At 36.3% G+C, this 13,553-nt stretch overlaps 1 protein-coding gene across 5 annotated transcripts in view; it reads left to right on the top strand.

The window, feature by feature from the left end:
* The window catches only part of pik3r1 (phosphoinositide-3-kinase, regulatory subunit 1 (alpha)), a 46,795-nt gene that overhangs the window by 26,113 nt on the left and 7,129 nt on the right, over positions 1-13,553 (top strand). For 2 of the 5 annotated variants that reach the window (XM_088910301.1, XM_088910303.1), the window contains 5 exons: positions 3,526-3,618; positions 4,701-4,775; positions 6,535-6,669; positions 7,762-7,963; positions 8,259-8,341. In XM_088910301.1, the coding sequence (XP_088766427.1) occupies positions 3,526-3,618; positions 4,701-4,775; positions 6,535-6,669; positions 7,762-7,963; positions 8,259-8,341 (588 nt within the window). Of the gene's footprint in view, positions 1-3,525; positions 3,619-4,700; positions 4,776-6,534; positions 6,670-7,761; positions 7,964-8,258; positions 8,342-11,552; positions 11,649-13,232; positions 13,459-13,553 lie in introns of those variants that run through there. The other 3 variants (XM_088910302.1, XM_088910305.1, XM_088910304.1) reach the window with 3 other exon arrangements.

Raw genomic sequence — 13,553 nt, 5'->3', positions numbered from 1 at the left:
CCTGCCATTGTTGTCTTGGGTGAAATTGGTACCAGGTCACATCTGTGTATTATTTGGTTTTAAAGCTTTAGTTTGACAGCTTCTCCAGAATGTGAAGAAAAAGGCCATGTTTGTACGTATCCTTGTGCCATCTGTGCGAACTCGTGTACAGATGGAAAATAAGATGAGAATGTGATGTTAGCTGATGCGGTTGAAGGAGTGGCTTGACCGTCAGACTGTCCTGTATGAAAAGGATTAATAGTTGCGCCAGCCTTAAGGCTGAGGCCAAGTGATCACAGCGATACCCTTTGTGTATTTGATCCCCTGTCGCATGTACAGTATTTCGGCGAAATTGTGTACCTGATAGGTCCAAACGTGTCTGTCATTTTCTGTATGTCACCTAATCCAGTACTGCTGGTGCCAGATGTATCAAGTCATCCCATGTTACCAAGAAGCAATTTAATATCATCCCACCTCTTGTCACTAGTGTAGTAAAAAAAAAATGATTTGCAGTTGAAGTGTCAAATGTCCCCCTCACCACCAAAAGAACTAAGGATTTGTGGGACCACAGTATATCAGTACTGCAGAAGAGTTCTATGCCAAGTGCTTAAGGTATTTAAAAGATTTGCAATTGCATTTCCAATTAAAACACAGTGTGTTGCATTGATGCTGTTTCAACAGTTTTTGTAGTTTACCAAGCTTCTGCTTTCTAGCATCATGGGACCTTGGTAAATGCTGTAGAGTGCCATAGCTAGAGCATGACAGAGACCTGCCTTACAGCTACAGAAAAAGGTGACCAGTAATGATAAATGCTTGTGTGTTTCTGTTTTCCACCAACCAGTCATCTTATCGGTCCAAAATAGCATTGTACTGTTTGTCTTGGTTCTTAATTTGGGGGATTTCTTTGGATGTTTTTAGTTTCCTTCCATTGAGATTATAAATCTGTACTTTATGTAGCTGAGCCTGATAGAGCAATAAAAAATACACCAAAATACTGCTGAATTGAAATATATGCTCCCTAAAACACAGAACTGCCCGCTTTTTCCAAGAGCACACACTAAAAGAATTTTCCCCAAAGTGCTTAATTTCTGAATAATAGCATTCTGATTGACACTCTTATTAAAGGCTATCATGATGCCCAAGGCGAAAACACTAGATGTAGATGATTCGTTTTTTTCGTATTATTTTTATTTGGTATTTTATAGGAGTCATTATGTCTTAGGTCACTTCTGCTCATTATAGTAAAACGGATCTTATGTTTTTTTTTTTCTGTAGTGCAGAGAATAATAATCTCTATATCTGTTCATTGGTCAGATTAAGCTAGTAGGAATGATTACTACTAGTGGGATGAGCAAAATATTTACAATTTACTTAAGTTAATTGTTAAAAAAACACTACATTTTAGTAGTGTACTTATAGTTTCAATTATAAAAAAAATATTTTAATGATTATTGAAATGGCATGATATTCTAGCTCGATCAGAAGTGCATTTTTTTCTCAGTTATTTGAAAAGGGAAGGAAAACTTTTCAACAGTGGTTCGACTTTCAGTTGTTTGAAATTGTACAGTTGATAAATGAGTTTCATAGTGATATTTCTGAGGGAGATAGGCCTTTAAAATAAAACCAGGCAGGAAACAGTTTAGAAAAAGCTTTCTAAGTAGTCAATTCAGTTTCCTGGAACTTGGAAGCAGAAGATTTTTGGCAGAATTACACTAGTGTTGAATTTCTCCCACTGTGTGAAAGGCTAAACCTCTTGAGATTTGCAAGCGTGTCACTTCTTTGATAATTCCACAGTTCTTTACTTTTCCTGTTCTAATAGCTTTGTGAATTGGATGCTGTTAGTTTTTAGATTTGAGAATTTTGTGATCATGCTCTTGGACTACTGGAATATATTAAGAGTGATTTTAAAATACATCTGATAGCTTTTATACTCTCCCAATTTTCACTACTTAGTGTTTCATTTGCCCTTATATGGTTCTCTGCCCATTCCTGGAAATAAAAGTAATAGTTGTATCTTGGAACATATCATTTTACAATACAAGTTTCTGTTATAAGACAAGTCTAAAGTAATCTTAAGCTGAGTACTGTACAAAGAGATGGACTGTCAATAAAATGGATCTCTGTAGATCTTGGTGAAAGATGGTGCAGAACAAAAAACCTGCTGTTTAAACCGAGATAGCTTTTATACAGTGCAGTACTGATAAGAGCTACCAGATGGCGCAATTGCCATTTCTATCTGATATTTAAAAACATTTTTCAAGACATTCGATGTATTGCTTTTTTTTTTACTAAAGCAGTCTTGTACTTATCAAGTCTCTGTTTCTATTTTGCCTGTATGACAAGTGGGAGATGGAGAATAGGGTAAAACTATAGTAATGAAATGGTCTTTATGCTTCCAACGGGAACATTATATTAAAGTCTGTGAATGTTTAAATCTAGGGGAAAAAAAATTAATACTGATCAATTATGAAGTAACAACATTATTTGTTGTTACGGTAATATACTGTGTTGAACACTGTGTGGTGTATTTGAATAAGTACAATCCATGGCTGTGACAGTGCACACCGAGAGTCTGAGGTTGAGCAGGGGGGCACATGAAGAAAAACGCTGCCAGATCAGGCTAAACTGCTGTATTTTTTCTACTAAAAAGCAAATGAGGTTCACATGGTAGTACTCTGCTAACTAATGTTGCCATTCCAAAAAAAACACTGGAAAAAATTAATTTAAAATAATAAAAGCTGTCACTTTGTTTCTTTCCAAACTTGGCTAAGTAGAGCCTCAGGAAAGGAGTACTTACAGCTCTTAAACAGGGAAACCATTCATAGCTTTAATATTTCAAACATTAACTCCCACAATTTCGTTCTTTGAAGAACACTCCAGTTAAATGCCTCTCCCAAGGAAAATGAAGCACATGTCCAGACTTAGATGTTTAGTGTACACACCTGGAGAGCTTAGATCTCAAGTATCAAGTCCAAACTGGCAACAGCTCAGAATTACTGTCGGTTTTCATAGCCGATCAAATACAGATTCATTTGGAAGGTTGGTGCCTTGCTTCTGTGAATAGTTAACTAGCTCGTCTCTGTAGTTAATTTATTATTGATTGAAGTTGTTACCCCAAAACAATTTGTTTAATAGAACACAGAATGAATGTGAAATCAAAATCCATCTAATAATGCAGTACTTCTCACGTGTAATAAATGTGTATCTGTGTAAATGTATATCTTTAAAAAATATTTAGGTATATTGTTGATTCTAATTTTGTTTCATAACTATTCTTGTCTTGTGGGAATATTTTGTTGTGCAGTTTTCAGAGGGGGTACAAAATGTGACCTCAAAGCTAAATGTGAGTAGATGCTAGAATTATGACACGGCACAGTCTTGACAAGTTCTCTTGACTCTGCCCTAAACAGCAGACAGTACAAATGCTGTTGACATAGGCTCAAAAGCCAACACGTGTAGTTTGTTTTCTGATTAAATATTAATTGATCACATTGCATCCTGTGATCCTTGGCCCATGAAGTCTTTTTTTTCCCCTTTTCTTTCCAGTTTCAGCACTGTTGGATCTCACGGAGCAGTTCTCCCCACCTGAATTAGCTCCACCCATTCTGGTGAAATTAGTGGAAGCCATTGAGAGGAAAGGTAAGAGGTCTGATGGTAATGAGGAGACATTGCTGTTGGCTTCCCGATGGTTTTCTTTGCTCAGCTTTTGTAAAAATACTCAACGACCGCACATTTTAGCTCACAGGCATTCTAATAACACATTATTATAATGGTCAGATTACTATAATTAAAATTAAACTGCAGCACGGTGGCATATAGTTAGCATTTCTGCCTCGCAGTGCTGGGTCCCTGGGTTCATTTCTTGGGGATCACCTCCTTGGGGTCTCCCCATGTCTGAACGGGTTTCCTCTCTCAGTCCAAAGACATACTGGCAGGTTAATTTGTTTCCAGGAAAATTGGCGCTTGTGTGAGTGTGTGTGTGCCCTGCAATGTACTGGCATCCCGTCCAGGGTGTACCTTGCCTTGTGCCTGTAATGGTTAGAAAATGGATGGATGGCTTCATGGTCTGATGTTACAAAGTGAGGCTTTAAAGGTGTTAACGTTACAAGCTCAAAAAGAAAGATTAATTGGGTCTCATAAATTTAGGACATTTTAAAAAAATTGCAATCCTCAATAATATAAGCTAGAGAAATAGCATATTGTGAGAAAAATTAGCTCTTCATGTCGCAAGTTGCCTCCAGAATGTTTTTAAGTTTTTTAGTTTTTTAAGAACCAGCAAAGGCAGCTCATTGTGGAACAGAGGTCTAAAAATAAAATAAAAGGCAGTGTGAATGCACAAAAAATCTAAACTGGGAATTAAAATGAAGCATCTTTTTTTCTAATAAAATTAGGATCCTAAACGTGTCTTACGTGATGCTACTTATTTGCATCTGATGAGACAGATTAAGATTAGGTTTGAGCAGATGTTCACTTTTGATGCACACATTGATCTTGAAAAAATGCTTTCAGCAGGAACTTTTTTTTAGATAATGATTGGCCTATGTACCTGTATAGTTCTAAATTATAGGGTAATCCTATACTGTTTTTGGTATATTTTTTGGCCCTTGTTCTTTAAAAGCCTGTGCTTGTGTTTGTAATAAAAGGACAAATCTAAAGAAGATTCAAAGACTCATTCTTAGTAGTTACTCCAACATTTTTCTTCTGCATGTTGTCATCTGCAGGTTTGGATTGTCCCACCCTTTACAGAAACTTTGGCTCATGTAGTGGACTTGAAATCAGGCAATGCTTCGAAAGTGGTAAGTATCACCATAAAAAAACTTTAATGGCAAATTTATGTACGTTTATGAGACTTTCTCTTGCATGTTATTATTCTGAGACATGTGTTATGATGTGTATTTTGGATAAATTAGCATTTTTTAATTTAAGTTTAAAACTTGAAATATAGATGTTCTGCCACTTTGTGGCTACAGTATATGTGGGCTAATACCAAGTTTCACCAGAAGATGTAGTTGTGTTGCACTCATATTTCTCTTCGCCACTTTTTGAAACACAAGCTCTTTATAACCTTCTTGATGAAAAACATTTCATACATAAAACCATTAGTATTTTATCCTTTAACTGTTCTTTTATTTTAAAAATACATTCAACCTGGGATTTAGTTTTTTTTCTTAGTTTCTGATTATTGTAGAAGTATAATTTTTCGTTTTGGTTTAGAAGTATTTCCAGGCTCCATCCCTGTTATTTCTGTAATATTAATGTGGATTCACGTGTTCGTTTTTTCATGGTTTGGTTATTGTAATGCCATAGTAACAGTCTCTAAAACTATACTTGTGTTGGGATATGTTCAGAATCCTGACAAATCAAACGCAAGTGATCACATCACTCCTACTTTAGTGTCCTCGCACTGGTTTCTTGTCAGGTTTTGAGATGTTAAAATGCTCTACATGATATCGCTCCACAGTAGCTGATCTTTTATCTGTTTTTATTTCAGGGCGCTATGTTCTTTTTAAGTGGTGTAAAGTGCTTTGAAATAACTGCTTTTAAATGTGTTGGATAAACTTTATTATTGTGAAATGTACTATGCCTAATGTTCAACTCCTTATAGCACGTTTTCTTTTAGATTACATCTCTTACCTTCTGTTATTTCTTAATGAAGGTCAATAAAGCAAAAGGTCAGCTACTTTAAAAAATGGACGTGCTTACTCTTATCACATGCGCTCTTGTTCTTAGTGTACAATTCAGAAAGCTAGGTACATAAGGTGCAATATGAAACATGGTTGTTTTCATATAAATATTTTTTGTTAAATATGCCTGAATCCAGATTCCAGACTGTTTTACACCTCAGGTATTTTAAAAGTATTGCCTGAAACAAAAGCTGTTTCAAGTGTGTTGTGGTCTTGATAAAGTGTTAAATGCAGACTTACACAGAGATTCTTGCATGGTCTGTGCTGACCGGGGTATGTTTTTATTTTGTGCATTGGTGACCTATTAATATATTATAAATTAGTGCCAACAACAGCATAGGTGTCGCATGACAATGGACTTGAATATTCCTTTCCAGAATTTTATATTCCAAGACTGAGTTTCTTGAAAAGCACCTATAAATTGTTTATAAGCTGTTTAAGAATGGAAAGAAACCTGTAGCATCTCCTAGATGATATGACAAACCCCGTCAGTATTCTTATTTTACTGTTCCATAAAATGCATTTAACCAGAAAATCTGATAAAATGAGTTCTGTAAAATGAGATTGCAAAACAGACTAGATGGACCAGTTGGCCACCTCGTCTGTAACCTTATGTTCTTATGAGCAATTTGTTTTCTGCAGTCTTAACGACCAGCTTGCTGGAAGACTAAAAGCACCTTTCCTCTCTAGTTTTGATTGATACATAGTGGGTAGTTTGTTTGTGCATATGTTAAATGTAATAGAAGGGCAAGCAGGTTAAATGGGGGAATGTGCATCAAAGTGGAACTATTCTTTGAACAAGACTGAGTGAGTAATCAAAATGTTACAGAGTCATGAAAAAGCTAATTAGTTGACATACCTGTTGTTCCAGCAGATCCTTCTGCCCTAGACTGGGATCAGTTTGACCTGCAGACCTTGTGTGATGGCCTCCGAAGGTACCTTCAGGATCTGCCCCATCCTGTTGTACCAGCCTCTGTTTACAGTGAAATGGTACATGTAGCCCAAGGTAAGATGGCAAAGTAGTAGGATTGTAAGTACAACTAAAACTTCTGCTTCAGCCTCCAGTTGGTAGAGCCATGGGGGTACCTGTAACTTTATGAAATCTTCAGTTGTTTCTAAATTCAGAAGGTTGCTGCTGCGAGCCAGCAATTGATACTACAGCCTTAAAGCATTATGTAACTGTAAACGTATAGCAGCCAGGGCTGTTGCCAACACATTTACTTTAGGGAATCCCTACATCCATACTTTAGGAAGTACAATGGTTTCTGTTTGAATAATGAACAATGTATATACATATAATAATCTGTATGATTTCTGAAAGTGAATAAATGTATTAAATCATTTAAATTAAAATCTGTTCTATTATTAACAGTGAGGAGAGTCAGACATGAAGAAATGTTAATTTAATGGCTTTTTGTGACAGATTTCTTCATTTAAAATTGGCTCTTTTTACAACAATGTATTACTTTAACTTTCCAGCAGATGACGAAACACATAGACAATCATTTCATCTGTAGTGAGGATTATAGTTAAACATTATCCAAAAAAAGCATGTGGAATAAAACCCTCAGCCTTATCTGTGTGAAGCTCATGTACATTGTGTCCTAAAGAGGTTGCACCAAAACATGTGATTGTGGTTTGTATATTCGTGTATGTAAACCCTGTTCATGCTCTCTGGCTTATAAAATTAAAAAGAACAGACCTTTCTTGCAAGTGTTTAGACTTGTTAACCTGTCACATGGTCAGAAACAGGATACTGTGGTTAATGGCAGCTAAAAAGAGCATGAGGGTGTTTGTAATCTGTCTACAGCATCTGAAACTGTCCAATCATTTGCGAGTGTACATTGAGCGTAGACCTATAGAATCACCTTTTGTGTATCTTGTGGTTAAAACCAATAACATGCACAATTTTCCATCTGGCGCAAGCAGTCATTTTGTTCGAGCAAAAGTAAGTTTACAAGTCTATATCTTTGCAAGGCAATGATGCATTTTAGTTACGTCATAATTGAAGTTTTTTTTCCTTGCAAGAGAACACTTAAGACTCGCGTGTCGTGGAAGTGATATCTACAGTGACCCCTCTCTTTATCACTACTTGCAGAGGTGCATAACCCAGAAGAGTGTGCTCTGTTGCTAAGGAGAATTGTCCAGTCACCTAATGTGCCTCATCAGTATTGGCTCACACTTCAGTATCTGATCAAGCATTTCTGCAGAGTTTGTCAAAATACTAGCAAAAATCTGCTTAGTGCAAGAGTTCTTGGAGACGTTTTCAGCCCTCTGGTTTTCAGACACCAAGCAGCAAGGTAAGTTGTTTGCTTTTAAAAGTGGTCTCTTACGAGGGTTTTGGGCATTGTTTAGGTTATATCTGTTTTGCTGGTGCCATATATGTTCATATGTCAGTAACAGTTCAGTTAATAAAAGTAAAAGTTAATAAAACTTTGCTACACATCAATTAAGTGTCTGAAAATATGTTAAGATTTGCAAGGCAGTTTTATTTATTTGGCTTTACCAATTAGTTAATCCGGCTGCAGTTTTTCTTTCTAATGCCAGGATTATCTGTTATTTATATAATCTTTGTCAAATTTGCCTTTTTAATAGCTGTGATGCTAGCCCAGAATACCACATAAGGATCATAGAAGTCTTTATCACCTGTGAATGGAATGAAAGTCAGGCTGCTCCAGGTAAGTTGAAAACGAAAATCAGTATTTACAAAGCAGTATTCGATTACTGGCTTAGAACTACTTGTTCTATTGCTTGTTTTATATGCTATTTAGATTTTTCTTTTCAGTGTGGTCTGTTTTTTCTTTTGAATGGTTGCCTGAGGTTTCAGTATTACACAGAGGGAAAGAAAAATGTATAGACCCTTGAGATCATTTTAAATGAGTCTCCTAAAAAGAGAAAGTTTTGTTTTTGTGTCTGTACATCAAGTAAACTTCTGTAACTGCAGATTCCAAAAGGGGGCACTGTTCTTAGCAGCTTTATGAGCAGCAGGGTCTGGATAATTCTGCTGCTGCAGCTTCACTGCATTGAAGCCAGCGCCATTTTTCAACCCAGCTACAGTGCACTCTGAAATGAATGAAACAACTTCATGTAAAGCCAGAAATTGTACACATTGCAGAACTGCTGTGTCCCTCTTGCTTGCTAGGAGGAGCTTGCTTGCTTTTGTGAAGTGATTGTGAAAGCTGTTGTGTCTTATAATTAGGTTTCTTGGATTTTGTGTTTTTGCCATATTTTGTGGCCAAAATATCATTTGTTTGTTCAGTTGTCTTGATATTGGTAGATGGAAAAGAATTAAAAATCTGCTGGCAAATGCAAGCAGTATTTACCAAAAGCTGAAAATGAGTATTTCAATTATTTTAATTGCTATGTTAAACAGAGTAAATGATATGTAATCTGTTCTCTTGCACTGTCATTCAGGTTTCTCTGGTACTTTCCTGATCTAAGTGCAAAGACTTGAGTGTGCATGCTTTTTTAGTTTCAGTCATGGCTCTGTTTATATGAGAGACGCTATAAGAAGCCACATGATTTGTCAGTTGTTCTGCTTATAGTTTCTTTCAGAGAAACTCCTCTGTAAAATGTTGTGTTTTACATTTTCACTTAGCTTTTTGCTAATGCTTTGCATTTTTGTAATTTGCCAGTTATTGGCTTTTGGTCATTTGAATTTAGGCTTTCAGATTGGTTTGATGTTTCCTCCCCTTTTGACTTTCTTTTTGTATTTGTTTTTATTGTTGGTCCCCCAATTAACAACATTTTAGCAACATCAACTATTAGCAACATCACGGATCAAAGTGCTAATGTTTTATCTTGCACTCACAGCAGTTGTTTATATAAATTTTTTATATCTTAGGTATTTTGAAATTCTTCAGTTCTTAAACACGTTTCAGGTTATCTGCTAGATCACTGAAATTTTATTTTATATAAAGGCAATGTTTAAATTTTCTTTAAATTGGGATATTATATATAAAGCCTTCCTGTTAACAGGAAATGTCAGTGCTTGCCTATCATGAGAAAAAGTTTTAGTTATACAGGAAACCTGGCTTGAAACTGTGGTTAGAGTGAGTTTCCTGTGTAAGATTAATAGATTTATGTCTCAAGGTATGTAACGAATGACTTTTACTTCAGTTTTCCCATGTAAACGGAATCATCTTTACATTTATCTTTACATTTCGAATCAAGGTCTGTGTCATGTAGAAGAGTGATAAAAGGTACAGATTTCTGTTATAGCTTTTTGTTACTTTCCTACAGCCCTGTAAGTCCAATTTGTAGGATAGCCTTCCTCTTTGTTTTTTATTAATTTTGTAGTGGGTAATTTTACATGAAGATAATGGCAGTAAAATGATTTGTGTGGATTTGTCTTTTATCTGCTCTGTTTTTGCATGTTTCATTTGTCTGAGAAGTTACTTTTGTTTTATGGGATTTTGTGGTAGCTGGGTGACAGTATTCTTTTCTCCCAATCTTATGTGGCTGCAGTTATACAAGTTATACACTCTAGCAAAGCCTTGTATTATACCCAAGATTGTGTCTGCTTTGACTTTAATTCTAGTAATACTACATCCAATTAATGAAAATTGAAGGTATTTGTACTGTTTAATGGTTTCAGTGATTGTTCTTTGGTAAATCTATTGAGTCTTTGAAACAGGTTTTGCTTTTGAATTCCAACACTTCAGAATCTGAATTGACATTAAATGTACCTCAAGTCCAGAACCTGTAAAAAGCCCAATAACTGTTAATTTAATTAGTATAATTACAGCTAAGCATTTAAAGAAATATAAATGTATCAGAACACTTGGCTAATCTGCTCTTCCTTTAAGTTTTATTTAATTTGAACGTACTGTGCTGTTACAGTACTTCAAATACAAAATATGTCATTTCTATGTAGCAAAAAGAGGACCAGCTCCATTTTTTGTATCCGGTTTTTTTCAGTTAGAGTTACACTGCAAAATTCAGGGAGCTTTTGAGACATGAAGAGGACTCTCTGTATGAACTGCAGGGTCTGTTGGTGTTTAAGCATTTTATTACCTGTTAGGACCTATTTATAACGTTTTCTGGCATTAACTGCACTCAGCTGTTACTGACCCGCACCTGTACTCTGATCTGGGAAAGGGAGACAGGACATGAAGAGCTCTTTACTGCATTAGGCATCTAGGAGAGGCGGAAGAACTTAACAAGGAAAGCTTTGATTCATTTTTTTTTTGCTGAAGTAGCCAGGCTCCTTCCTGTTCGTGCCGAGTAAAGGCGATTTGTTTGACTTTTAAATACTTTCTTAATCTGATATATGCACCTTTTACTGGGTGTGCGCTCATGTTTTAAACATGTATTTGAGTGTATATATAAATCACCATATGTGTGTGCGTATTGCACTACTTGCTCATTTGCTGGCTATTTTAAGAACGTACCCTTACACTTTTATTGGGTCGCAATTCGAAAGTCTTTTCTACAGTGAAAACTTGTGAGGTGGTGACAGCTTTCACTTTAACACACTTTGATTCCCTCCCCCTGCTAGCGCCTACCTCCCCCACTTAAAATCCCCTGCTCAGCAAATATTTGAACCTGTGTGAGTTAATCATAAGACAGAGATCTCTATCAACAGTTAGGAGACGTGCAAGTCCTTCTCTGTACACTCTGGGCTGACACCAGGTTCGCACTTGTAATCATTAACTTTCAGACCAGTCTTTGGAAGCCTCCACGCAGCCAGTTTTGAAGGTTTATATCATAACTCAAGGAGCAGGACCTGCAGTCTCTTGCACGTAGCACCTGCTGTGTTACTGGATTATAGTGTTTTAATTAGAAGCACTTTGGTTGCCTATTAAGAACTACAGAACCCTGTTCCAGATTTCTTCAGCAAACCTGGGGAAATAGCACTTGGATCTACTTTTCATTGCTTGACACTTTTTGGGGAGTGATTATGCCTTTCTTCAGAACAGAAAAGTGGTATTGACATTTTAACATTTTTGTGAAAATTATCTCAAAAGATGCACAACTTGCAAAGTAAGTATGTGTGTTCATTCTGAGTAAAGGTTTTGATTTAAGAGTTTTTCAGTGTTTAATTACATAGATATCGCAATGCGATCAGAAAATAACTTGTGTGTCAGTTGTCTTGCGCGTTAGAGCAAACTAGCCTGGTTTTAGCTACAGATCCTGCCGGTGGAGCTGTCTGGGAATAGCCTTATTGAAATACCCCTAAAAGATTTCAAATTCTTTACGTACCTTGTTATATTGAGAGGGAACATGGTTCCTGACGCTTACTGTTAACTGCCATACTTTTTTGTTACAGTGTATAAAATTTCCAGTTTTTAAGTATTATACCATCAGATGTTTGTGTATATATGCACCTACAGTGCTTGTGGTGTATATGTTTTTCATTTGGTGAACATGACTATAGAATGTTGTAATCAGAATACGGTCAACATTACAATTTGAATATATAGAACCTACATGTTTTCCAATATGGTATGGGATATTTTCCCACTTAATGAATTACGTATGTTGGTCATGACCCACTGATCTCTTCAGATTTTATGATTTTTAGAAGGCTTTCTGTTTTTTTTTTTCAGAATTAAGACATCTGTTTATTTTTTTAGTACAAAATAATTTTCTTTAAAATGTAATATAATGTGTGTACACAGATAAGTTTTTTTTTTAATTAAGTAAGTCTTTTCTGGGGAGGTCCTTATAAGGCAGATGTGACTAAATGTGTGAGTTTTACTTCGTTTGATAAGAATACTTATCAATATTCTAAACTTCAACGTTGAGGATACTTATAAAATCATTTTACATGTTCTGATTACGTGGTCTTTTAAATGATAGAGTGGAAGGAATAAAAAACAAGCTGGCGAGACATTTCCCCATTCAGTGCATATATATATTGATCAGCCTGTTATTTAACATCTCATTAATGTTTGCAGTGTAACAGTAAGTAGTGTTAACTATATGCTTGTGCTGTTGATGGATGTTGTAAGAAATGCAAGCATTTCTGACTGAATAAAGCTTTCCACCATTACATGTGAGTATTTTGGCGAAATAAAAGAACAGATGAAATGTTCCTTTCGCTCTCTCTGTGAATTTTTAAATGTACAGTGAGCTATTTTTGTGCACTCGACTTCTTTGTAACAGTCCCCTGGATTTGAAAACCGTCACGCTTATGGATTACAGTAGTATTTTAAAGCCTAGAACTGACCTGGCTGCCCATTAGACGTAGAAGCCTACGTGCTGCGGCACATCAGCTTTTGTCCGCGTGCCAGCAGTGGGACTGAGAGAAGCAGCATGCAGTCACAGGCAGAGGGAGAGAGAGGCTATAGCTGGGCCGACGTGTTCTTTCTCCCTCCTCTCTGAAGAAAGGTTTCAGCGGTTATTTGTGTATGCATGCAGGATGGCCATCGTGCCACATTCTTGTGTTCTGCCTCCGGTGCTTTGCTTTGCATGCAGTTTTACATAAGGCTCTTAAAAAGGCTGGAAAAAAAAGTAGTGTGCTTTTTAAATGACATCATTGTTCAGAGGAAATGAAAGATGCAGCAGGCAGTGAAACGGGAGTGGTCTGGTGACAATCCTCCGGCTCTATTGGCTGAGGTATGTGATGTAATGTATTACAGTGCAGAGGTCTATAGCTTTTAAAATGAATTCCAAGACACCATTACAAAGAAACAGTGATTCTTTTCTTGTTACTGTACCTGACTGGTGATACTTTTGATACCAATGTACAACACGGTTTGGAATATGGAAGATTTTGAAATAGAGTGTCCACGATCTGAGCTGAGTTATGGGACAGAGCTCTTGTTTTACATAGAAATGGATCCTCCAGGTAACACTGCAGTGTTAAAGAATGCCTTTCTTGGCAACTCTTTGTTCCCTCTTGGAGCTGAAGCAATTTATCTCAAACTATAGGCTGTTAAAATA

Source organism: Atractosteus spatula, chromosome 3 (assembly GCF_055471065.1).
Source record: "Atractosteus spatula isolate fAtrSpa1 chromosome 3, fAtrSpa1.hap1, whole genome shotgun sequence".
In the NCBI taxonomy this organism is placed as follows: Eukaryota; Metazoa; Chordata; class Actinopteri; order Semionotiformes; family Lepisosteidae; genus Atractosteus; species Atractosteus spatula.
This window is presented reverse-complemented; position numbering and strand designations above follow the sequence as displayed.